This window comes from Leptonychotes weddellii, chromosome 6 (genome assembly GCF_054177405.1).
Source record: "Leptonychotes weddellii isolate Sample4059 chromosome 6, ASM5417740v2, whole genome shotgun sequence".
Taxonomy (NCBI): domain Eukaryota; kingdom Metazoa; phylum Chordata; class Mammalia; order Carnivora; family Phocidae; genus Leptonychotes; species Leptonychotes weddellii.
This window is the reverse complement of record NC_138374.1, coordinates 70,908,353-70,933,028: the sequence shown is the minus strand read 5'-3', so window position 1 is coordinate 70,933,028 and position 24,676 is coordinate 70,908,353. Positions and strand designations below refer to the sequence as shown.

General features: G+C 42.3%; 1 protein-coding gene across 4 annotated transcripts in view; it reads left to right on the top strand.

Moving 5' to 3' along the window:
• MINPP1 (multiple inositol-polyphosphate phosphatase 1) overlaps positions 1 to 24,676 on the top strand; it is a 121,340-nt gene that overhangs the window by 88,874 nt on the left and 7,790 nt on the right. Inside the window, exon 5 of one of the 4 annotated variants that reach the window (XM_081824381.1) lies at positions 5,666 to 5,717. The exons of 2 other annotated variants lie outside the window; for them this stretch is intronic. In XM_081824381.1, coding sequence (XP_081680507.1) covers positions 5,666 to 5,702 — 37 coding nt within the window. In that variant the 3' untranslated portion in view covers positions 5,703 to 5,717. Of the gene's footprint in view, positions 1 to 1,469; positions 1,690 to 5,665; positions 5,718 to 24,676 lie in introns of those variants that run through there. One more of the 4 variants, XM_081824380.1, reaches the window with a different exon arrangement.

The following is a 24,676-nucleotide window of genomic DNA, read 5'->3' as shown; positions in this document are numbered from 1 at the left end:
TCAGTCAGTGAAGCATGAGACTCTTGACCTCGGGGCTGTGAGTTCGAGCCCCAGGTTTGGTGTAGAGATTACTTAAAAATAAAATCTTAAAAAAAAAGAAAGAAAGAAATTAAAAAAGAACTTAAAGAAAGAATTTAGGTTCCAAGATAACATAGGGGGATTATCTTTAAATGTGTGACAGTTTACAGAAATATTTTGGAAGAGGTAGCCAATGGATTGCGGAAATTCCTGAGGCTCATTCATAATTTCTGCAATCCATGTCCTTTTTTAAAAAAAAAATTATTTAGGGCGCCTGGGTGGCTCAGTTGGTTAAGCGACTGCCTTCGGCTCAGGTCATGATCCTGGAGTCCTGGGATCGAGTCCCGCATCGGGCTCCCTGCTCAGCAGGGAGTCTGCTTCTCCTTCTGACCCTCCCCCCTCTCATGCTCTCTCTCTATCTCATTCTCTCTCTCAAATAAATAAATAAAATCTTTTAAAAAAAAATTATTTATTTGAGAGATTGAGAGAGAGACCACACACGAGCAGGGGGAGGCAGAGGGGCAGAGGGAGAAGCAGGCTTCCTGCTGAGCAGGGAGCGCAATGCGGGACTCGATCCCAGGACCCTGAGGTCAGGAACTGAGCCAAAGGCAGATGCTTAACCGGCTGAGCCACCCCGGAGCCCCTTGTTTAGGAATTTAGAAGGTACTGATTAAATAGTGTCTGACTACATTTTCATTTTGAACATTTTTTACTAATATAGTTGATTCTTAAATTTGCACAAAGACAGTGACATAGGATTTCACTTGCATGCAGTGTTCTCTAAAGGGAAACAGAAGCATGGGCCCCACTGTGGTTAGAAAATCTCCCAAGAACTTCTGTATTCGAAGGGCCTGACTTTAAGCTTTCAACTGGAAAGGCATCCATTTCAAAGAAATCCACTGCAAGTAGTAAGACGCAGCTACTACTAAAACAGCTAGATAAGGAACGGTGTCGCCCCACCTATGAAGTTCCCCTTCGAGAAGGCCCCTGGGGACCTAGAGAGCTGAGCACTTGAGTGACTCATCTTCTCCCTTCCTACACCCAAATTTCTGCTCTAATGCTTTAAATTAGCCAAGAGAGAGTAAACTTGTGAAGTTTTAGGCACCCCACCCTCAAATCCTAATAAAAAGAGCCCTCAGTAGGGGCGCCCAGGTGGCTCAGTCATTAAGCATCTGCCTTCAGCTCAGGTCATGATCCCAGGTCCTGGGATCGAGCCCCGCATTGGGCTCCTGCTCGGCGGGGAGCCTGCTTCTCCCTCTGCGTCTCCCCCCTGCTCCTGTGCACTGGCGCTCTTTCTCTTTCTGGGTCAAATAAAATCTTAAAACAAAAAAAAAGAGCCCCAGGTAAATGCTCCCTTCCTCTTTCTGCACCTGTGACCTTGCTGTGTGGCCTCTGAGTATGCTTGCCATGCTCCCCTCAAGCTTTGTGAATAATAAATCTTGTTCTTCAAGATTCCTTGATGGTTTTGCTGCGGTGTGTCCTCCAATCACAGTAAGAATGTAGAGAGCAAAATGGAGTCTCTCACGTCAAGCAGGGGCCTGTATCTAGGAGACATCGCGGGACCAGTGTCAGCTGACACCCCAGAACTGATCATGAGCAGAAGCAGAGGAGGTCTGTGGGGACTCCAAACCGATTAAATCTCTTTAAAAAGGGGAGGACTTTGGCAGCAAACTGTCAGACTCCTCGACCTGACCCCTGTTTGTCCGACCACTTCAAAAAGGGCAGCTGCCCCCGAAGGCTCTGCCCCTTGACCTCCGAACAGAACCGAGAGCCTTCCCTGCTTGCACGTCAGAAGCAGTCAGTGCCGAGAGCTGACCCGGACCAGACCGAGGCCTCATCTTAACCACGTGCCCCCAGACTGACTTCGAGTTTGGTTCGTTCACTTCCTGCATCTTTCTGTTATCTTGTTTGTTGTGTGGCTTGTCTTCTGCCCTGCTCTGTGTGCTGAATGAGAAGCCAGGTGTAATCACGTGCTGAAATGATGCTGAGTGTGGAATCCTGAACTTGCTTTATAATTGTGGTTTCACTTTGCTTTATGATTGAATACAGCTGACATTGTGGAAAGACGTGACTCATGTGTGCGCCTTCATAGTGGTGTGCTCATGATAAAGAACCACAGGGCCAGCCTGGCCACAACATTGGCCCCAGTGGTGATGGGGGAAACACCTGTAGGGTTCACTGTGAGTAAACATGGCCCTCGTGAGGGCCTCAGGTGTTTCTAGGCAAGAATGTCACTATCAATAGGCTGAGAAGACACAACAATTTTAAGTGACTTTGGATGGAATGCTCCCTTGGTGCCCAGAAGAAGCAAATGCAAATGATTTCCTAGAGAATGTGCCCTCAAGGTCAGGCCTCAGGCAATTCTCACAGAGAGCACAACAAGTTTCGGCTCAGAAACAAAACAAAACAAAACAAAACACCCACAAAGAATATTCAAGAAAATAAGTCACCATGAATGAGAGGCAGCAGAAATAACAAATGATAAAAGCAACCCCATGAAGACTTCAGATAGCTGGAGGTGGTTAGTTTGTTGTGTTGTTTTGTGTTTTTTTTTAGATTTTATTTATTTATTTATTTGAGAGGGAGCGAGCAACAGAGAGAGCACAAGCAGGGGGAGAGGCAGACTCCCGCTGAACAGGGAGCCTGATGTGTGGCTCAATCCTAGGACCCTGGAATCATGACCTGAGCCAAAGGGAGATGCCACCCAGGTGCCCCAGAGGTGGCCATTTTGAGTCAGGCATCCTAAGGTACTTTTTTTTTTAAATTCAGTTAGCAAAAACATATACTACATCATTAGTTTCAGATGTAGTGTTCAATAATTTGTCAGTTTCGTATAACATCCAGTGCTCATTATATCCCGTGCCCTCCTTAATGCCCATCACCCAGTTACCCCATCTCCCCACTCCACTCCCCTCCAGCAACCCCTCAGTTTGTTTCCTGTAGTTAAGAGTCTCTCATGATTTTTCTCCCTCTCTGATGACTTCCCATTCTGACTTCCCTCGGGTACTTTTTAAAAGAGAAATATACTGATTAAATTTACTCTAAGTGTGTATGTTAAAATTCTATGAGTAATCACCCAAATAATAGAAATTGAATGTATATGCTCCAGACTGATATAGGGCAGAAAAATGGAATGAGAAAAAAACACTTTAATCAATCCAAAAGAAGACAAGAAAAGAGAAGGAAAATATTTTTAAAAAGCAATGCAAATAGATAGTCATCTAATATATGCGAATAAGAAGAGGGCAAAAATAAATCCAAATAAATCAGTAATCATAAGAAAGGTCAATGGCATGAACTTTTCAGTTAAATGTCATGGACTCTTAGGCTGTATAAAAAATTAAATCCAGATATGTGCTGTTTTCAAAAGATGTGACAGAAACAGCAGAATAGAGAAAGGTAGAAAGTAAAAGATTGGATAAAATATAAGCAGGTAAAGAAAGGAGGTGGGGGGGTGGATTACACAGGTGATGGGGATTCAGGAGCGCTCCTGTTTTGATGAGCACCGGGTGATATACAGATCACTATATCGTACACCTGAAACTAACATTACGCTGTATGTTAACTAACTAGAATTTAAAAATGTAAAACAAGTAAACAAAAACCAATCAGGTAAATACTAAGCAAGAGAAAGCTGGTGCAGCTGTGTAAATCATAGTCAAAACACAACTAGAATTTTAAAATGTTGCCAGTAAGTCATCACTGAATGATAAAAGGCATGTTCACCAGAAGAATATAATAAGTCTAAATGTATTGTACCTATTAACATAAATACAGCTTCAAAATATTATTGGGTAAAAGCAAAATGAAAAGGAGGAATAGCTATATTTACCATTATTGTGGGAAATCTTAATACATTATTTTCTCAATAATTGCTAGATCAGATGAAAATTTCTAAGGCTGTGGAAGAATTGTCCAACAGTCAGCAAGCTCTAACTACTAGAAATATATAGAACCCTTGGCCCAGCAACTGGAGGAAATACATTGTTTTCCTGAACACAGGAACGCTGTGCAATAAAGAATTTGACCGTGCCAAAGAGAGGTGTGGCTTTTCCCCTTGACTTCTGGGGGTAATCTATATGAGACATCATGGAAGTGTCCTTGTTTAGGGTAGATGTGGCTGGCCACACCCACTGGTCTTAGGTTAAGGGGCTAGTCGTGCAAGGAAGACCAATCATGTGATATAGAGTGGGGGGCTTTGGGTTGCACTATAGGAGACTGGATTCAACCATGTGGGCAATCAATCAATCAACCAATCATATGTACATAATGAAGCCCTAATGAAAACCCTAAACACCAAGGCTCAGATGAGCTTCTCTGTTTGGCTGTACTCTTGTTCACACTGTCACAAATCAGTGCCGGGGGGGGGGGGGGTCATGTGTCCTGACCCTATAAGAGAAGACAACTGGAAGTTTTGCATGAAAACAAAAAATAAAGACCCTTCCCCTCCCACATATTAGGAATTTTAAAATCACCCTAGTAAATAGCTTATGGATCAACATAGATCTAAATGAAGAGTTTTAGTTTTGTATCTGTGTGTTAAAAAGGGGGAAAAAAATGCAGCATCGTACTATTGGTTTGCAAGACCAATTCACAGACATCAAAAAAGATGGAAACTCACTAGCTAGATCTTTAACCCAAACATTTGCATATTTGGTGGATGTGATAGGAAATGCTTAGTAAACGGAGCCAATGATGCATTTTTTTTTCCCATTTGATCTAGGAATCTCTGTGAGTTATCTTTTCAGCTGTGACATACTTTCAAAACCAAGTACTGGGACATACAGATCAATGGAATAAAATCGAGAGTCTAAACCCAAATATCTATGGTCAGTTGACTTTTGACAAAGGTGCCATGACAATTCAACAGAACCAAGAGTGGTATTTTCAGCAGATGTGCTGAGACAATGGGCTGTTCAGATTCAAAGAATGAAATCGAACTCCTACCACATGGCATGTACAAAAATTACCTCAAAATGGATCAAAGAGCTAAACAAAAGAGCTAAGACTCTAAAGCACAGATGTAAAGCTTCACCAGCTTGGATTAGGCAGTGGTGTTTTGGGTAGGACCCCCAAAGTGCAAACAACCAAAGCAAGGGCTGAGGAATCGGACCTTGGAATCCTGTGCTCCCCACTGGATTTACAGTCTCGCTCGTGTTGTGTTCTCTCTTTGACTCTGTGTTATCCTTTGTAAAATGAGAGTAAACTACCGCAGAGAATTATTTTAAGAATTCAGTGAGATATGTTTATAAAGCATTTAATAGTATGCCTGCACGTCCTAGACATTCAGTAATGACCATCAATCATGAATATTTAAGGATAAGGCTGACCAAGAATCAAAGTGTACCAAGGGTTCATCTGATTATGATGAACCAATTACCCGGTAATTGGTAGATAACTGATCCCAGTGCCACATAATTCTTGTCTGTAGATATGTAAATTCTGTCCTTTTAGTGGTTCAGTTGACTTCCTGTTCTAGTCCTGTGGGGCAAGCAGTTTGCCTCCATTTGCACATTAATTTTTTGACATTCCTAATCTCTAAGCAAGAACACTTTGTTGCATGCTTTAAGTGGTTAAATTGTATGGTATATAAATTTTATCTTAATCAAGCCATTACAAATCTTTTTTCTTTTTTTTTTTTTTTAAGTGCCCCAGCACTAAATTCCATGAAAGAACCCAGGTAGGAACAATTCAAGCCACTCTTCTGGAGCTAGAGGTAGGCCATAAACCCCTGGTAGGAACCCCTAGGTATGGATCCCAGGGCTCGCAAGGGCATCTGGTTGACCCTGCAGGCATGGGCAGAAGGCCAGAGAACACTCCACATGCACGGAGGAGAAAAGAGATACATGGTCAAGTGGATCCCAGTCGAGGTCCCAGACCGAAAGGGACTTATAGAATATCAAGGAAGGCACTTCAAAGTGTAGGGGCTCTCAGGAGCAGGGCTGGGGTAAAGGCTCCTTTGGCCAAGATACCACTACCAAGAAGATGTTTCTTTCACAAATGCTTGCCTTTAGGGTTGAGTTCTATGAATATACGCTAATTAAATTGGAAAGCTGAGTAAGCAAAAAAAAATGAGATTTTTAAAGTCTGTGCTACAAAATCCTGATCTTCTCCAATCCTTTGGGTTGTTAACCTCTAGATAGCTTTCACACTTTGAATTTAATGCCCTGGGGCCTTTCACCTTTGCAAACCCTGTTCCTAGAATCTTTTCTACCCTCGACAGATCAAATTCTCCTAGAAGATGTCCTTCCTGGCCTGTCATATTTCCATTTCCAGGAGGTATTTTACATCTGCTTTGCAAAACAGCAGTCCTGCTACCTTCTCCCTTACCAGCCCAGGGTAAATGTTATTTTCCTGACAAGCCATCTGGACGCCTTCCAACCCCCAAGGCCTGTGCATCAATCTCTATGGAAACCCTTTTCCTTTCCAGACAAGCTTGTCTCCTCCAGTACAAAATGGATTTTGCACTCTTTTGCCCTAATTCAAGTTGCCTCCCCCCACTCCTCCCCAGAGCTGCAATTCTTCTAGCAAGGAGGTGGAGGAAACCATTTCTGGCCAGCCAAGCTCATCTCTGCACACCCACGCCGGACTCCTTCCCCCTGCCGCTCGCCACCTTCCTGCCTTTGGTCCTGTTCCTGCCTGCACCTGGGATTCCCGCGCCCCCTGCCCCCAGTTTAAACACAAGGCCAAGTTAAAGTACCACCTTTTCCAAAGCACAGTGTGGCTATTTGCCTTTCAGAAGACTCTAAGAAAAGAAGCACAAAGTTGGCCACGTGTTTGTAAAGATTTCCAGCTTTAGCCAGTGTACCAGTCTGGCAGGTAGAAGTCCAAAGGAACCCAGCTTTGTACCCAGCCAGCAGCTGATCTACTAAGCAGGCTATTCCAAATAATAATAATTTTTTTTTAAAAACCCCAAATTATACTTTTTTTTAAAAAAAGGCACAAATTGGGCGCCTGGGTGGCTCAGTTGGTTGGGCGACTGCCTTCGGCTCAGGTCATGATCCTGGAGTCCCGGGATTGAGTCCCGCATCGGGCTCCCTGCTCGGCAGGGAGTCTGCTTCTCCCTCTGACCTTCCTCCCTCTCATGCTCTCTGTCTCTCATTCTCTCTCTCAAATAAATAAATAAAATCTTAAAAAAAAAAAAAAAAAAGGCACAAATTTTGTGTTTTGAAAATTCCTGCAGGTAGAACTCCAGGGGCCTTGAGCATTTTGCGCCCATGGGCCTCCTACCATCATAATGGCTCTTCATGGGCCCTACAGTTTTCCTTTCTTTCTTTTTTTTGTGTGTGTGGGGGGCACAGAATGGCATGAGAAAAAAAATGAAAAATTTTCTTTAATCCTAAATTCATTTTTCTCTTCTGCTTTTAAAAGAAATGAAAACCGTTTGACCTCTAAAAGTATTGTAATTCCAGGAATTATTCCTAATGGAGAGTTAGCCCTGAGACTGCATCTCATAATTCTCATCATGTAGCATAAAGGGGGTAGTTTGGTGGTGTGGTTTGCAGTTGCGATCCTGGCACCAGGCTGTCTGGGTTTGAATCCTGTCTCTGCCATTTCTAGCTGTGTGACCACAAAGGAGCTCTTTAATGTCTTTGTGACTCAAGTTCCTCATCTGTAAAATGGTTCATCGGGTCATGGCTAAGGTTAAATGGGCTAATTTGTGCTAAGACCTAAGACTGACACACAGCACTATATGTGTTAGCTATTATCATTATTAATTATTGCCAATATTAGGTACTTAGTCACCATATAGTGAATGAAACAACAAATACTCTTCTTATGCCAAGATATTATTTTCAGCAACATCAAACCACCTTAAAGGGATTTTAAATATGGACATAATTATTTCTATTTTTGAGAAAGAGGAAAAAAAACCCAAAGCCCTCTGGGAGATGAGGTAAACCTTTGATAATATAGGAATGTATCTTTTTCTACACATTCTCGAAGTCACATACCCTTTTCAGGTGGAAGTATTAAGAGGCTATCTAGCCTAGCCTTCCAAACGCCAAAAAGAATCCTTTCTCTAACACAGCATCTTGAACACTTCCAGGAACATGGGAGAGTTAAATCTCTAGTCCAGCATCTCTTTCCACCATTAGTCAGGTCAAGTCTGAGAATGTTCTTACATATATGCCGACCAAAAAACATTGCCCAGCTGCCACTTCCATCCCATCTGTGGATCCTGCTTCTGCATCCTTGAGGCTACTTAGAACAAGGTCATTCTTTTTCAGACAAGCTGCCAAGTATTTTTAGTTGGAGGTCATGTATTCGTTTGTCTTCTGTATTCCAAGGTCATATCCATACTTTTCATCGATGCTCAAGGGCCTGTGACTCACAGACTCTACGCCAACCTGATCTTTCTCCTCAGGGCACAATCTAACACCATTCTTGCTACTTGGCTCCCCAGCGTGCTGAGCTCCGACCAGGCATGGAACCCCGATACTGTTCCTGCCTTTGGTCTGGGCCCCTTTCTACATTCATAGAAATATAGGTTGACATTGCTTATGTTTTGATGTTTTGTCAGTTTCATTATACTGTTGGTTGATGCTAAAGTAGTGATCAACTCAATTCTCTAGGTCCTTTTTGTATACAAAATCATGAGGCCAGGCTTTCTTCATCTTTCATGTCTACAATTCATTTTATAAACCTGAATGTAGGCCTTTCCCTTGTGATGACTACGTCAAATCTTACCGCTTGCAACCCAGGGTCTTAGCTTAGTAAATTGTGGTTTTCTTTGGGCAGTCACATTCGTTTTCCTAACTTTTTATCACCTAAAAAACGTGGTGAGCATACTTTGTCTGGTTTTATCTAAGTCGTTTACATACATCTCTCCTAGGGCAAGGTCAGACCACTCATCTAAGGAACTGCCTCTGGGTTGACATACTTTTTCGGTAAAGTCACCCAACCAGTTTTGAATCCTACCTGCCATCATTTACCTCAAATGTGAGCAGAAAATACTTTGTTAATAGGCCAATTCAAATCGACATTTAATTTGTCTAGCACAACAGTTTGTAGACCAGGATGCCCTTCAGAATCACCTCCCTTAAAATATAGATTCCTAGAGGTGCCTGGGTGGCTCAGTTGGTTAAGCATCTGACTCTTGGTTTCAGCTCAGGTCATGATCTCAGGGTTGTGAGATTGAGCCCTGTATCAGCTCCACACTCAGTGCAGAGTCTGCTTGGGATTCTCTCTCTCCCTCTGCCCCTCCCCCACTTGCACTGCCTCTCTCTCTCTCAAATAAATAAATAGATCTTAAAAAAAATACAGATTCTTGGGAGTGCCTGGCATGCTCACTTGGTAGAGCATGCGACTCTTGATCTTGGAGTTGTGAATTCCAGCCCCATATTGGGTGTAGAGATTACATAAAAATAAAATCTTTAAAAAATAATACAGATTCCTGGGCTGCACCCAGAGACTCTACGTCAATAGGTTCTAAGTTCTGAGTAGTCATTTTTAAAAACACCCCCAAGTCGTTCTGCTATGGCTAGTCCCTGGGGACCAAGTGCCCTTGCTAATCAAATTGCGGTTGGGAAGGCAGAACCTCCTCTCCTAATTCAGACCTGCTGGATCAGCCCCTAAAGATCACCAGCTGATTCGTAGGCACATTAGAGTTTAAGGAACACTATCTAAGCCATTCCTATAAGTTAGCTCTCTAATTACTCAAGAAGGAGAAGGAAGAGGAGGAGGAAGAGGGATGGGGAAAAGAGGAGAAGTTCTATCCCCTCCATTTATTAAAAATTTGGAATTAGGCACATTATTTCACCTCTCTTTCACCTCAGTCCGTTTGTCTACCTCACAAGGGCTTTGTAAGGATTAATGAGTTAATGCCTGTGAAACACTGAGCACACTCCCTACCCACAGTAAGCTCTTGGTGTGTCTTTTTCTGGGTTGAATTGCGTCCTCCCCAAATATACTGAAGTCCTAACCTTTGGTATCTATGAATGTGACCTTATTTGGAAATAGGGTCTTTGCAGATGTGATCAAGCTAACATGAGGTCATTAGGGTGGGGTCTAATCCAATATGGCCAGTGTCCTTATAAGAACAGGAAAATGCCCTGTGAAGATGCATAGGGAGAGTGCTATGTGGTGACGAGGCAGGGATTGGAGTAGTGTAGCTGCAAGGTGAGAAACACCGAAGATTGACAGCCAGCCCTGGAAATACAAAGAGGCAAGGAAGTATGCCCCTACAGTTTTCAGAGGAAACATGGCCTTGCCAACACCTTGATTTCAGACTGCTAGCCTTCAGAACTGTAAGACACTAAATTTCTCTTGTTGTAAACCACCTAGTTTGGGGTTCTTTGTTACCGCAATTCAACAGCGGACAAGACTCTCTTGGTTCATCTTGTCCCAAGGTCTCAGGACCAAGGCAAGCTGTTCTACAGCCCTTTTCAAAATTGTTTCATCAGTTGTACACTAGAGATTCATTTCCTGGAGTCATGCTGAGGGAAGGGTTGCGCCTGACACGCAGGTTGCTGTGTGTGTTGGCGAAGCATGAGGGGAAAGAAAACCTAAACATGTTTATTTAGTCCAGTTTTTGTTTTTTTTTTTTTTTAGTGAAAGCCTTATTCATGTTTCCTTGAAGTAAACTATAATGTTCAATTTAAAATCAGTCTCCAGAATCTCTGTAAGCACAACATGGAATCCCTCACTGCCAGTAAATGCCAAAAGGCTGTATTTCTTTTTTTTTTTTTTTAAGATTTTATTTATTTATTCATGAGAGAGAGAGAGGCAGAGGTAGAAGCAGACTCCCCGCTGAGCAGGGAGCCCAACACAGGACTCGATCCCAGGACCCCAGGATCATGACCTGAGCTGAAGACAGAGGCTTAAACATCTGAGCCACCCAGGTGCCCAAAAGGCTGTATTTCAAGCTGGGGTTCATTGTAGACACCACCCCACCCACTGAAAATGAGCCCCTTTTTGTCTGGATCCTAAGCCAGAACAAAATGGCTAATATATTAACAGAATGAAGGAGAATAATTCAATTAAATGCAATCCTACTGGATTATGCCATTTCACATAAATTTAATGCCTGAAAAAGACTATTTCATAACATTTCATTGGTGATGTACATGTCCGCGGCACAGAGCTGTTGGCGAGGGGAAGCTCTGTGAGACGTGATCCTGCCTTCAAGGAGCCCAGGGCACATGGTGGCTTCCAGTGCCTCAGAGGCAACTGTAACGTCAACCAAGGGGAAGGGAGATTGGCTGGGACAAGCCCAGAAGGCTTGGCAGAGGGAGTGGGCATGGGAGCCTTGAAAAATGGGAGGGTTTCAACAGTAGAGATGGAGGAGAATGTCATCCTAGGAAATGGGAACAGTGTGTGTCAAGGCACAGAACAGCTCCCGCGTGTAGTCCCTGCAGTGAACAGTGGCCATGACTACAGCATTAGGTGCATGGGGACAAGTGACCGGGGTGGGGGGAAAAGGCTCGAAATAAGGCTTCTATCTTAAGAGACTTGAATGCCTCCATATGGAATTGTAGTCCAGAGGTGGTAGGGAACCATGAAGAGCTAGAGGCAGGATGTGGCATGATTTGATTTGTGCTTGGGGTCAGTGACTCTGGACGCAGATGGTGTAATGGATGAATTTAAAACAGAAAAGGTTGAAGAGCCGTCCTCAGGTTTATACTTGTCTTCTGAATCCCTTACTGCGTAGACTTGATAGCACATTACACATGAACAGGTACAAGTTGTGCATCCACGTCCTTCTTTCTTAGAAGGTGGTCTGCTGGTCTCAGGGAACTTAGTCGCTTACTCTCTCATTATGAAGATCACCTGTACAATTATAATACAAGCAGCTTCTTGTGTGCAACTGACTTGAGTGTTTTGCCCCTCCTAGAAGGTAGAGTGTATGCTATAAAATATTTACCTATTTAGGTTAAAATTGAAATGTGAGCTTTATTTAAAAATAGGTGAACTCTTGGGGCACCTGGGTGGCTCAGTTGGGTAAGCGTCCAGCTCTTGGTTTTGTTCAGTTCAGGTCACGATCTCGGTCATGATCCTGGGATCAGCTGGGGAGTCTGCTTGGGATTCTCTCTCTCTCTCACTCTGCTCCTCCCGCTGCTCATGTGTACTCTATCTCTCTAAAATAAATAAATAAATCTTTAAAATAAAATAAAATAAACCATGTGAACTCTTTGATCTGGTAATTCCATGAATGGAAATTTGTCCCAAGGAAATAATCAGGGTGGCCACAAAGATTGATCTGTAAGACCAGTCATCTCTGTATTGCATATAGTAATAAAAAATTGGAAGGAGCCTAAGCATCCAAGAGAAGACTGGGTAAATAAGTTATGTAGCCAATTAAATGTTTTTTGGAGAATAATAATATAGGTAAATGTTATAATGTACTGTTGAGCTTAAGAAGCAGATTACAAAACAGTGTGATTCCATTTTTGTAAAAAAAAAAAAAAATTAAAGAATTCATGGAGAAAGATTGGAAGGGTATTGACCAAAACTGTAACAACAGTGGCTATCTTTGGTTGGTGAGTGAGGATTATGAGTGATTTTTATTTTATTCTTTGGCCTTACTTATAATTTTTTTAAGTTTTCTACAATGAATAGGTATAATTTTTGGTTATCAGGAAGAAATGCTATTTAAAAAATTGCTTTTACTCTCCAGGGGTAGAGTACCATTCAGGACTGTTCTTAGCTACTTTGCCTCTCTTGGGTGAGTCCGGCCTCCCTTTGAATGAGAGGCTTAGTTCGGATCATCTCTAAAATCCTCTAAACTGTAAGCTGTCTTACCACATTGTCTATGCCTTTCGTGTTCTCCCAGCGCCAAGCGCAGACCTTGTCATAGCATCCATCACAAGGCAACAGCCTTCTCAGGTATGTGTCTACCTCTTCCCCAGAGCCCTGGAGCTCCTTCAGCCTCTATCTGTGAGGCGCACTCTGGTTTCAAGTGACATATATTACTCAAACTGACTTGAGCAAACAAAGGAAATTATTATTAGGTCCTAGCACTAGAAGATCTATTTCGGTGTAGCTGGATCTAATATCCAGGTGACGGCATCCAGGCACTGTGTCTCTCAGCTCTACTTTTGTTTCTGTTGGCCTCTTTTGTCGGCTCCCAGCAGCCTAGAGCTCACATTCTCACAGCTGCAGTCTCGACGGAGTGGGGGGAGACCTTCATCCTCTCTGTAGTTCCACAGAAGTTCCAGGTCACTTTTCTTCAAGTCCCATGCATGTCACTGGGGTCAGGGGCTTAGAATATACCAGGAACCCCCCCTGTAGCTATGGTTGGTGGTGGTCGGGGTGGGACAGAGTGCAAAGGTTAGCTCCCTGATGAAGAAACCACATGAACAAAGAGCGGGTTCCCAAAGATGCTCTCACCAGTTGAGGAAATAGATTCTAGGCTAGGAAGATGACATACCTTGCCCTGTGCCCGGCATCAAGTGGGTGAGGACTCAGTACAGCCTGTGGGATGGAGGAGGGACCAATATAAGCTGTTGCTTTTCCTTCCCACAAACAATCATCTCACCAGCCAGGTGCACTCCTGACCGATATTTTCTGTGACTGTACATTCCAGCTGTGATCGTTTTTTGAATAATTGGCTTAATCTTAGCTACTAATAGAAATTTGAAGCTGTTTCTATGAACTCATTTTCCCCTTCAGCCTTTGTTACACATTCACTTTCTCAGGATCAAGTGAGAATTTCTACTGGATTAATATAAAATGAGAAGGACTATTGTGACTCCAGGCACCACAATGAACTGATTTATGCTTTGTCATTGAAAGGCTGTTGGGACATTTCTTTCAACAGTATGTGGGAAATTGTCCGTCTCAGATATGGACTACTTTACTTAATGATTGCAAAACTCTTTTGCTAGAAAAGAAAAACAAAGAGCAGTAGGAGTTCTATTCCTTACTTCTCTGCTTTAATATAGGTGAGATGTGTGGGTTTTTTTTTTTTTTTTTCAGTTTCCTAGTGATTGGGCTTCCATATTCTTATTTTTAAAAATGTAATACAAGAATGTGCAAACAAAACTTCAAACAGTATAAAAGAATATCCCATGAAAATTAAGCCTTTCTTCTACCCCTGATTTGTCTACACAGAGGCCACCACTGCTAATAGCTTTTTATTTATTTTTCCAGAGATATGTGATACAAAAATTAGCCTATCTATGTGTATTTGTCTCCATGATTCCCCTTTTCCTTTTTACACAGTTGGTAAATGAACCTGTTCTGCTCCTTGGGTTTATTTTTTTATTTTATTTTATTTTTTTATTATTTTTTAAAGATTTTATTTATTTATTTGAGAGAGAGAGAAGTAGGAGTGGTGTGTTGTGGGTGGGGGAAGGAGAGGGAGAAGCAGGCTCCCCACTGAGCAGGGAGCCCGATGTGGGGCTCAATCCCAGGACCCTGAGATCACGACCTGAGCTGAAGACAGATGCCCAACTGACTGAGCCACCCAGGCACCCAGGGTTTTTTGGGTTTTTTTTTAACTTACTAATGTGTCTCAGAGAGAGTTCCATATTAGAACAGATAGCTTTACCTTATTCTTTTTAATGACTTCCCAGTATTCTAATATAAGACTATACCAAAACTTTTTTTTTTTTTTTCGGTGCAGAAAGGTGTTTTTATTAAAGCACGGGGATAGGACCCATGGACAGAAAGAGCTGCTAAAACTATACCATGACTTTTTAACCACTCATAGGCATTTAAGTTGTGACAGTCTTTTGATACCTGACCAATAAGGACTTTCCACTTTAGCTGACACAATGTCTTTGCCTTTTATTAAAAGGTATCACTGGAGGACTCCTCAAAGGATAAATAAAAATAAGAATTTTTAAAATTCTAAAGCCATGGCATTGGCAAAGTACCACTTTATCCTGCCAGGCAAATTCCGGAATGCCTTCGTTTTCCTGGCAAATTTGTCCTTACACTCTATTCCTACCAACTCCTGTTGGAAGATAAGGGGAGGGCTGTTATATTCTTGCCTTAGGTTATTACCAACCTCAAGTTCTGGAACTGTGCTACTTCCCAGAGTAGACCTTGAAATCTCAGATTCAACCGGATTGACCTCAAGTGAGCTCTTGTCACACTCCTTCTGTCTCAGGAGATGAAAAATAGGAGCTGCCAATAACCTCAATCACAAAAGGATTTGGGGGTCTTTGACCTCCTCTTGGATACCTCTGAGGGTCTTTCTCCTGGGGGCTTATTCAGCCCTTTCGTAACTAACTTACAGATTTTCCTCTACTTCCTATGGGGTTACATCACGATAAACCCATTGTAAATTGAAAATACCGTAAGTAGGGCGCCTGGGTGGCTCAGTTGGTTTAGCGACTGCCTTCGGCTCAGGTCATGATCCTGGAGTCCCGGGATCGAGTCCCACATCGGGCTCCCTGCTCGGCAGGGAGTCTGCTTCTCCCTCTGACCCTCCTCCCTCTCATGCTCTCTGTCTCTAATTCTCTCTGTCTCAAATAAATAAATAAAATCTTTAAAAAAAAAAAAAATACCGTAAGTAGAAAAATACATTTAATACCCCTAACCCACAGAACCTGATAGCTTAGTCCAGCCCACCTTAAATGTGCTCAGACCACTTGCATTAATCTACACGCTTGGGCAAAATGACCTAACACAAAGCCTATTTTACCCTGAAGTGTTGTCTCTCCCATGTAATCTACTGAACACTGTGCCGAGGTGACAAACAGGATGGCTGTGTGGGGGCAGAGTGGTGGGAAGTGTGCAGGCTGCTGACCCTCATGATGGGGGGGGCCGCCTGGAGGCTGCCGCCCCCCATCCTGGGAGAGGATTGTACTGCATCTCGCCGGCCCGGGAAAATGTCCAAACTCGAAATGCCAAGTGTGGTTTCTACTGAAGCGTGTTACTTTCGCACCCTTGTAAAGGTGAAAAAGCTGAACCACTGTAAGTTGAGGAATGTCTGTAGATACTTAACAGTAGAGTCACATCATACACATCTTTAGCTTGCAAGAATTCTATCGTGTGTCCTTCGCAAAAAGAGAAAGAATTCAAATAATGTGGGAACAGCCCTGCTAGTGGCTGGAGGAGCGTGTCCCCTGGGAGGGGTACGTTGTTGTGCCTGAAACCAGCACCGCTGGTCGGCTGAGAACTTCGGAAAGCTGGTGTGGATGACTGTAAGGGTTTGATTCAAAAAGTGAAACCATTTTTTCCTGGTGGCAGGTATGCGAGTGGTGATAGAAGAAAGTAAGGAATTCATTGAGCATAATTAATGAAGAGTAAGGGAATCTGGTAAAAGTATTTTCACCATCGACCACACTAAACCAAGTATTGGAACTGAACTTGGTTTTGTATCTGAAGGATTTTCAAGGTTACTGTTGCCTGTAAATGAATTGCGCCCCCCTAACGTGGTTGAACTTAAACCACATTAAATATGACCTCACCGTATCTCATCTGAGCTTCCGTGAGGCTCACAGGGGTAATGTAGCATGCCAGAATTTGCAAGCCAATAAATAAGTGGCAGGGCTAGGATTCAAACCCATGCTGCCAGCAATGCCTAAAGATGTACGTGGCCTCTGCTCTTTACTGCATCCTCATGTATAACTCTGTCATGTAACAAGGAGAATGAGGATGGCTCTGGGCTAACCAACTGGGCTTACCCAATACTAAAGCATTTTCTGGGACATTCACTTTTTTTTTTTTTTTTGGAGTGTAGGGGAAGAGAGAGAGAGACAGAAAGAGAGAAAGAGCATGGAGGTGGCCGGGAGGGGAGAGGGGCAGAGGGAGACAGAGAGAGAGAATCTTAAGCGGGCTCCACACCCAGCACGGAGCCCATCACAGGGCTCCATCTCACAACCCTGAGATCATGACCTGAGCTGAAATCAGTAGTTGAACTTTTAACTGACTGAGCCACCCAGGCACCCTGGGACTTTCACTTTTAAAATTAAGATAGTCCCAGGCAAATTGTGCTGTTCAGTCAGCCTATTTGGGTTTTGGAAAGCTTAAAGTCACATGATATGATCCTCCTATTTCATTGATCTTTCTGTTCTTTTTTTTTTTTAGAGGTTTTATTTACTTATTTGAGAGAGAGTGAGAGAGAGGACAAGCAGGGGGAGGGGCAGAGGGAGAGGAAGAAGCAGACTCCCCCTGAGCAGAGAGCCCGATGTGGGGTTTGATCCCAGAACCCTGAGATCATGGCCCGAGCTGAAGGCAGACGCTTAACCAACTGAGCCACTCAGGTGCCCCTGATCTTTCTATTCTGAATACTTCCTCTGATATTCTGTGGCTGGACCTTATTCTGAGCCATAGTTCCAGGAATAATGCCTTGAAGGTTAAAACAGAGTCTGTGGATAAATTAAGTCTATGAGACCTAAGAGGGGCCCATTTGCCAATGATTTTGAACTCTTTTGAGTCTTTATTGAAATCTTGAGCTCTATTAAAATCAATACTTTGATAATACAAGTAATCACCGAGTGACTCAGGTGATTTATGAATCTGTTTTCATGATTTTCTAGAGCTTATGGATTGTAATAAGATGAACAAAGCCAGTGATGAAAAGTGTCAGGTTGCACATTTTCCCATGAGAGGTTAAAACAGAAGCAGATAAGAAACGAGTGATAGATAGGAAGCTTTCCAAAGAAGGTATACACATGGCCAATAAGCACATGAGGAGATGTCCATCATCATCAGCCTTCAGGCAAACACCCAGCCAAACCACGATGAGATACCGCTTCACACCCATTGGGACAGCTCTAATAAAAAAAAGATGGTCAGTAACAAGTGTTGGCGAGGATGTGGAGAAATTAGTACTCCTACACCACTGGTGGGAATGTAAACAGTGCCTTCAACTTCAGAAAATAGTCTGGCACTTCCTCAAATCGTTAAACAGAGTTAGCACGAGGCCCAGCAGTTCTACTCCTAGATACATACCCAAGAGAAATGGAAACCCGTCCACACAAAAACTTGCACGTGAATGTGCACAGCAGCAGCACTGTTCACAACGGCCGCGAGGTGGGAGCTACCCAAATGTCCATCAATAATGGGTGAAGAGAATGCGGGATTTCCGTACAATGGGACGTTGTCAGCCCCTGTGATGGGCTCCGTGCTGGGTGTGGAGCCCGCTTAAGATTCTCTCTCTGTCAAAAAAATGAAGTATTGATGAATGCTACTACATAGATGAACCTAGAAATATTACGCTAAAAAATGAAAGAAGTCAGATGCAAAAGTTCATGTGTTGTGTAGGAAATACCCAGAATAGGCGAATCTAGGAAGATAGAAAGTAGGTTAGTGGTTTCCAGTGACTGGAGGACCGGGCAATTGTGGGGTGATGGCCAAGGAGTGTGGAGTTTCCTTGGGGGGTAATAGAAATATTATAAATTTGGTTTTGGTGATGGGTGTACAGCACAGCTTTGTGAATATACTAAACCCCACTGAATTGTATACTTAAAACAGGTGAATTTTATGGTATGTGAATTATATTTTCAATGAAACGATAAGAAAAAAAAAAGAAAGGAAGGAAGGAAGGAAAGAAAAAAGGAAAAGATGAGAGATTGTTGTAAGCCTCGCTTCTGTCTTGAGGCATAGCTCAGACTGCGTTGCCAACCTTCTGACCCAAGGAGGTTAAATCAAACCCAAGCTCAGCAATCAGGAATGCTGTCAGCCCCTCCCTCCAGGTCTGGCCGGCAAGTTTCTCTTTTACTCTAAATAAAAGTAAGTGATCAGGTCACCACCACCTTCCCACCACAGGCAATGGAATGGCTAAAAGGAACTCCTGTTTGGAGCTTTTAACATTGTCCAGAGTTTAGGTTGAATCTATAGGAATCCACTTAAAGAACTCTAATTATCCTGGCCAATAGGAGAGAGAGTTTATTTAGGATTTTATTTTATTTATTTATTTAAAAGATTTTATTTATTTACTTGAGAGAGAGAGCACAGAGGGAGAAGGAGAAGCAGACTCCCTGCTAAGCAGGGAGCCCGATGCAGGACTCGATCCCAGGACCCTGGGATCATGACCTGAGCCGAAGGCAGACACTGAACCGACTGAGCTACCCAGGGACCCTTTATTTAGGATTTTAAAATAATACTTAGTCTATTCCCTATGTCCTGGAGCCTAGCAAGGATAGAAGGCTGGTCACTAACATGCTCTGATGCCACTTTTTTTGTTTTGTTTTTTTAAAGAAGTCAAGATCCTTCCTTTGCATTCAACTGAGAGTAGATGTCTGATTATTCAGCCGGGGGAGAGCACACAATAGGACTGCAGAAACACTGTCCCAGTGAAGGGCTTGCTAAGCAAACTGGTATTATTGACCTAACACACCTTCAAGGATTCCTTAAAACTACATGAGAGATACAGTTGTTCCTAAAGTTCACCAGATGAGCATGTGTGAATGAAGCTAGTAAATACGAACGCCCCTTCCCTAGCAATGCCTCCATCTGGAAGCATCACTCAGGAGCCGGGAGTTAGGTCTTGCTCTTGGAGGTCATTTGAAAAGAATTGTAAAACCATTTCCTTTAAAGCAATAAATAAAATACTGATATCGCCTCTCCAACCATTTAAGCTTCTCTTTTCACTTACGCAGGATGACTTTTCCACTAATAACTCCAAGCTTAATGCACATTATTCTGTTTGATAAGTTTTTAAGGAACTATTTCATGCAGAGGCACGGGCAGGCTGCGTGCCCAGGTGTTAGAAGCATGGCCTGTCAGCCACACCCTGGGTTTGAATCCTAGCTCCTCTGTGGATTTAGATACTTAACCTCTTGATGTCTCATTTCCGCTTCCGTAAAACGAGTGAAGCACTATTACAAGCTTCTGGTTGCAAAGGTTAAGGAAGTGAACATATGTAAAGCACTTAGGATGGTGTCAGGGGCTCTGTGCATTAGCTCCCTTGTCATGACTCAGCCAACCAGGCACCGGGCCTAACACAACAAAGTAATCTTGACAGCTCAACCTCACTTTGTTGCACCACCCCGGGAATCTGTATTTGTAAAAGGACCCAGTCCTTCACAGATGGGTGAAGCTAATGCTTTTTCTAATATGGAGAAAGGGGTCCGAGGCCAGGCAGATTAAGGAATAGAATGGGTAACTGGGACTAAGGGTGAGAACATGTTTTTTTAGGCAGGGAAAAGTCTACAGAATCCCACTGATGATTTTTTTTCTAAGTTTACTTGTAAAGAACACAATGAATTATTTCGAGAGACCTTCATACCTCCATCATTTTTTGGAATGTTTGTCTGGTGTGAATCTTCTACCCAAGTCAACACTGCCAGGCATGTAACGTGATACATGAGTTAAAATAATTGCTTCCTATTAGGATAGCTTTTTAGGATTTTAGATATAATCATTTCACATCTCCTATTAGATACAAGTGCTTTTTCTTCTGGTGCAAGTATATACATGTTCAATGTGTTAGCATTTTATTTTCAGTTTTGCTCAAAAAAACATGCCCACCTTGGTGGACCTCGTGTTCATAGAGACGAAAATTTCACATACCACACGATCAGAGAAGTAAGTAATGAGAATGGACAGAAAGCACATGTAATATGTCATTTAAATTATTTTAAAGTTGATTTACCAGGATCTCATTTTGTTAAAAGTCTCTTTGCACCTTGAGATCCAGCAACATTGCAGGATGGAATAGATAAGGTTGGCATCAGCGAGTTGGCCATTGGGAGTCCTCCCAGGTGGGCTCCTGGGACTTTTGATGTGCTTTCATTCTTTTTTCTTTTTTGGGGGCTTTGTTTTTGTTTGTTAGCATTTTCTTTTTTTTTTGTTTAAAGATTTTATTTATTTATTTGACAGAGAGAGACACAGCGAGAGAGGGAACACAAGCAGGGAGAGTGGGAGAGGGAGAAGCAGACTCCCCATGGAGCAGGGAGCCCGATGTGGGGCTCGATCCCAGGACCCTGGGATCATGACCTGAGCCGAAGGCAGATGCTTAACAACTGAGCCACCCAGGCGCCCCAGCATTTTCTTACTTTCTTGTGCCATAAGATGCTCCAGCCTCATTTTGTACTCTTCCCGCCCCAGACTCCACCAGTTCTCCATGGGGCGCAGGTTCCTTTTATTGGAGAATGACATTTAGAAACCAAGATCTGGGCACTTGGGATGTTCGTTGCTGCTGTAACATCAGTGCTTTTAGACTCTCTCGGTGGACAGAGCTGGGAAATTTAAGCATGTCTATACATAACATGTCTATCCATACACATCTATGTTTCTGTATCTACCGATATGTATGTATATTAAAAACCCATGAATTCACACCAGTATCTCTGTTTCCAACCCAACACCCCCAGGTTCATTCTAGCCTTCCCTTCTCATCATTTGTAGGTTTTCTTCAGTGACAGAAAGCTGGCTCTCGTACCTGTAACATTTTTGCTCAAACCAAATACACGTGTCAAATAGTTTCAGAATCGCTAACCCACATCCCTGTGGGAAACAACCTTACCAACCAGAGTGCAGGACTTATGTACGGTCCTGTCTTCACCTGACGTAGCCGGTCCAAATACCGTTTTCTAATATAACTTAGGTTAGTTCTTTACCACCTCCTTCAGTACGGTCATGTTATTCATTGACAGTATATTTATGTCCGTTTTTCACCATTTATTTTTTTTTAAAGATTTCATTTATTTGAGAGAGAGAGAATGAGAGAGAGCGAGCACATGAGAGGGGGGAGGGTCAGAGGGAGAAGCGGACTCCCCGCTGAGCAGGGAGCCCGGTGCGGGGCTCGATCCCAGGACCCTGAGATCATGACTGAGCCGAAGGCAGAAGCTTCAGCAACTGAGCCACCCAGGCACCCCAGTTTTTCACTATTTGTATTCCATTTTGGATTCCCCACACACACTTTTTTTTTTTTTTTTAAGTTCACATGCAGTAAAATTCACTCTTTGTAGTATACAGTTCTGTAGGGGTTTTTGTTGTGTGTTTGCAGTTCCATAGTTTTGACAAATGCATAGTAGGTGTCTACCTCCATTGTCAGGGTATGGAATAGTCAGAACAGTTCCATTACCTTCCAAACCCCCTATCGCTGCTTTTTAGAAATCAAACCCTTCTTCCAACTCATTTCCTGGCAATCCCTGATCTGTTTTCTAGCCATGTAGTTCTGTCTTCTACAAACTATTTTATAAATGGAATCATGCACTACATATAGCCTTTTGGATCTGGCTTTTTTCAGCTAGCAAAATGCTTTTGAGATTCTTGTGTGTTCTTGTATGAATCAACAGTTTCTTCCTTTTTACTGCTGAGTACTATCCCATTGTATGGAGTAAAATATGGTCTGTCTATCCACCAATTTACCCATTCGCCATTAGAAAGGTACCTAAATTGTTTTTAGTTTTGGGTGATTATGAATAAAGTTGCTATAAACATGCATGTACAAGTTTTTGTGTGAACATAAGTTTTAATTTCTCTTAGGTAAAATTTTAGGAATGAAATTGTTGGATCTATGATAAGTATATAGAGATCCATCTTTTTTAATAACAATTTTTTTGAGATTTTATTTATTTGACGGGGAGAGAGAGAAGGAGCACAAGCAGGGGGACTGGCAGAGGGAGAGGGAGAAGCAGAAACCCTGCTGAGCAGGGAGCCCGATGCGGGACTCAATCCCAGGACTCTGGGATCATGACCTGAGCCAAAGGCAGACGCTTAACTGACTGAACCATCGAGGCGCCCCTTTAATAACAATTTTGTTGAGATATAATTTACAGAGCATCAAATGTACAATGAAATGTTATTAGTACATCTCTTTGCAATATATACATATATCAAATCATGTTGAACACCTAAGACTAATACAATGTTATATGTCAAAATTATGTCTCAGTGAAAAAAGAAAACAAAACAACACCACCTCACTGAGTTAAATACTTAAAAAAATGTCATTAGTACGATCACAGAGTCATGCATCCATCATCACTATGCAAATTTAGGACATTTTCACTGGCCCACAAAGAAACTGCATATCCATTGGCAGTCACTCCCAGTCCCCTTGTCCCCAGCCCCTGGCAACCACTAATGTACCTTCTGTCTCTATGGGTTTGTCTATTCTGGACATTTCAGACAGATGGAATCATACAATCTTTTATAATCTCTTGTAATTTGCTCCTTTCACTTAGCATTATGTTTTCAAGTTTCATCCACATTGTAACAGATATCAGTACTTTGGATATACCAGATTTTGTTTATCCACTCATCAGCTGATGGACATTTAGATTATTTCCTTTTTTTTCGCTATTATGAGTAATGTTGCTGTGAACATTTAGGTGCAAGTTTTTGTGCGGATGTTTGTTTTCATTTCTCTTGGGTATATACCTAGGAGAGGAATTGCTGAGTAATATACTAACCATTTGAGGAAATGCCAGACTGTTTTCCAAAGCAGCTGTTACCCTTTACACCTGCATTGAGTAAGGGTTCCAATGACTCCATTCCCTTGCCAACCCTTGTTATTGTTTGTCTACTGTATTATAGTCATCTTAATGTGAAGTGGTATCTTACTGTGTTTGGTGACACTTTTCTCCCCCCTCCTTTTAAAAAAAAAGGTTAATTGAAGTACAGTTGATATACAATATTATATTAGTTTCAGGTGTACAACATAATGATTTGACAATTATGTACACTACGAAATGCTCACCGTGGTAGGTATAGTTACCGTCTGTCACATACAAAGTTATTACAAAATTATTGACTACATTCCCTATGCTGTACTTTTCATCCCTTGACTTATTTATTTTATAATTAGAAGTTTGTACCTCCTAATTCCCTTCACCTATTTCGCCCATCACTCCATCCCCATGATACACTTTTTTTTTAAATTGAAGTATGGTTGACAGACAGTATTAAATCAGGGTCAGGTATACAACATCATGATTCACCAACTTTATACTTTTCGTTATGCTCCCAGGTGGAGCTCCCATCTGTCACCACCCAACACTGTTACAGTAGGCATTGACTCTGTTCCCTGTGCTGTGCCTTGCATCCCTGTGACTGACTCATCCCATAATTGGAAGCCTGGACCTCTCACTCCGCTTTGCCCATTTTGTCCATCCCTCCGCCCCCTTCCCCTCTGGCCACCATTAGTTTGTTCTCTGTATCCATGGGCCTGTGTCTGTGTCTGTTTTTTGTTTGTTTTTTTAGATTCCACATATAAGTGAAATCATATGGTGTTTGTCTTTCTATGTCCAACTTATTCCACTTAGCATTATACCCTTTAGGTCCATCCATGTTGTCATAAATGGCAAGATTTCATTCTTTTTTTTTTTTTTGAAGCTGAGTAAATTCCATTATATCTTCCTCATCCATTCATCTATGGATGGACACCACTTGGGCTGCTTCCATGTCTTGACTTTTGTAAATAATGCTGCAATAAACATAGGGGTACCTGTAGCTTTTTGAATTAGTGTTTTTTATTTCTTTGGGTAAATACCCAGCAGTGAGATTACCAGATCATACGGTATTTATATTTTTGTTTTTAACTTTTTGAGGAACCACCATACTGTTTTCCACAGTGGCTGCACCAGTTTGCATTCCCACCAACAGTGCATGAGGGTTACTTTTTCTCCACATCCTCACCAACACTTGTTATTTCTTGTCTTTTGATTCTAGCCATTCTGACAGGTATGAGGTGATATGGTGATGTTGATTTGCATTTTCCTGATGAAGAATGATGTTGAGCATCTTTTTGTGTGTCTGTTTGCCACATGATACACTTTTGATTAAAAAAAGAGAGCCATGGAAAACTGAG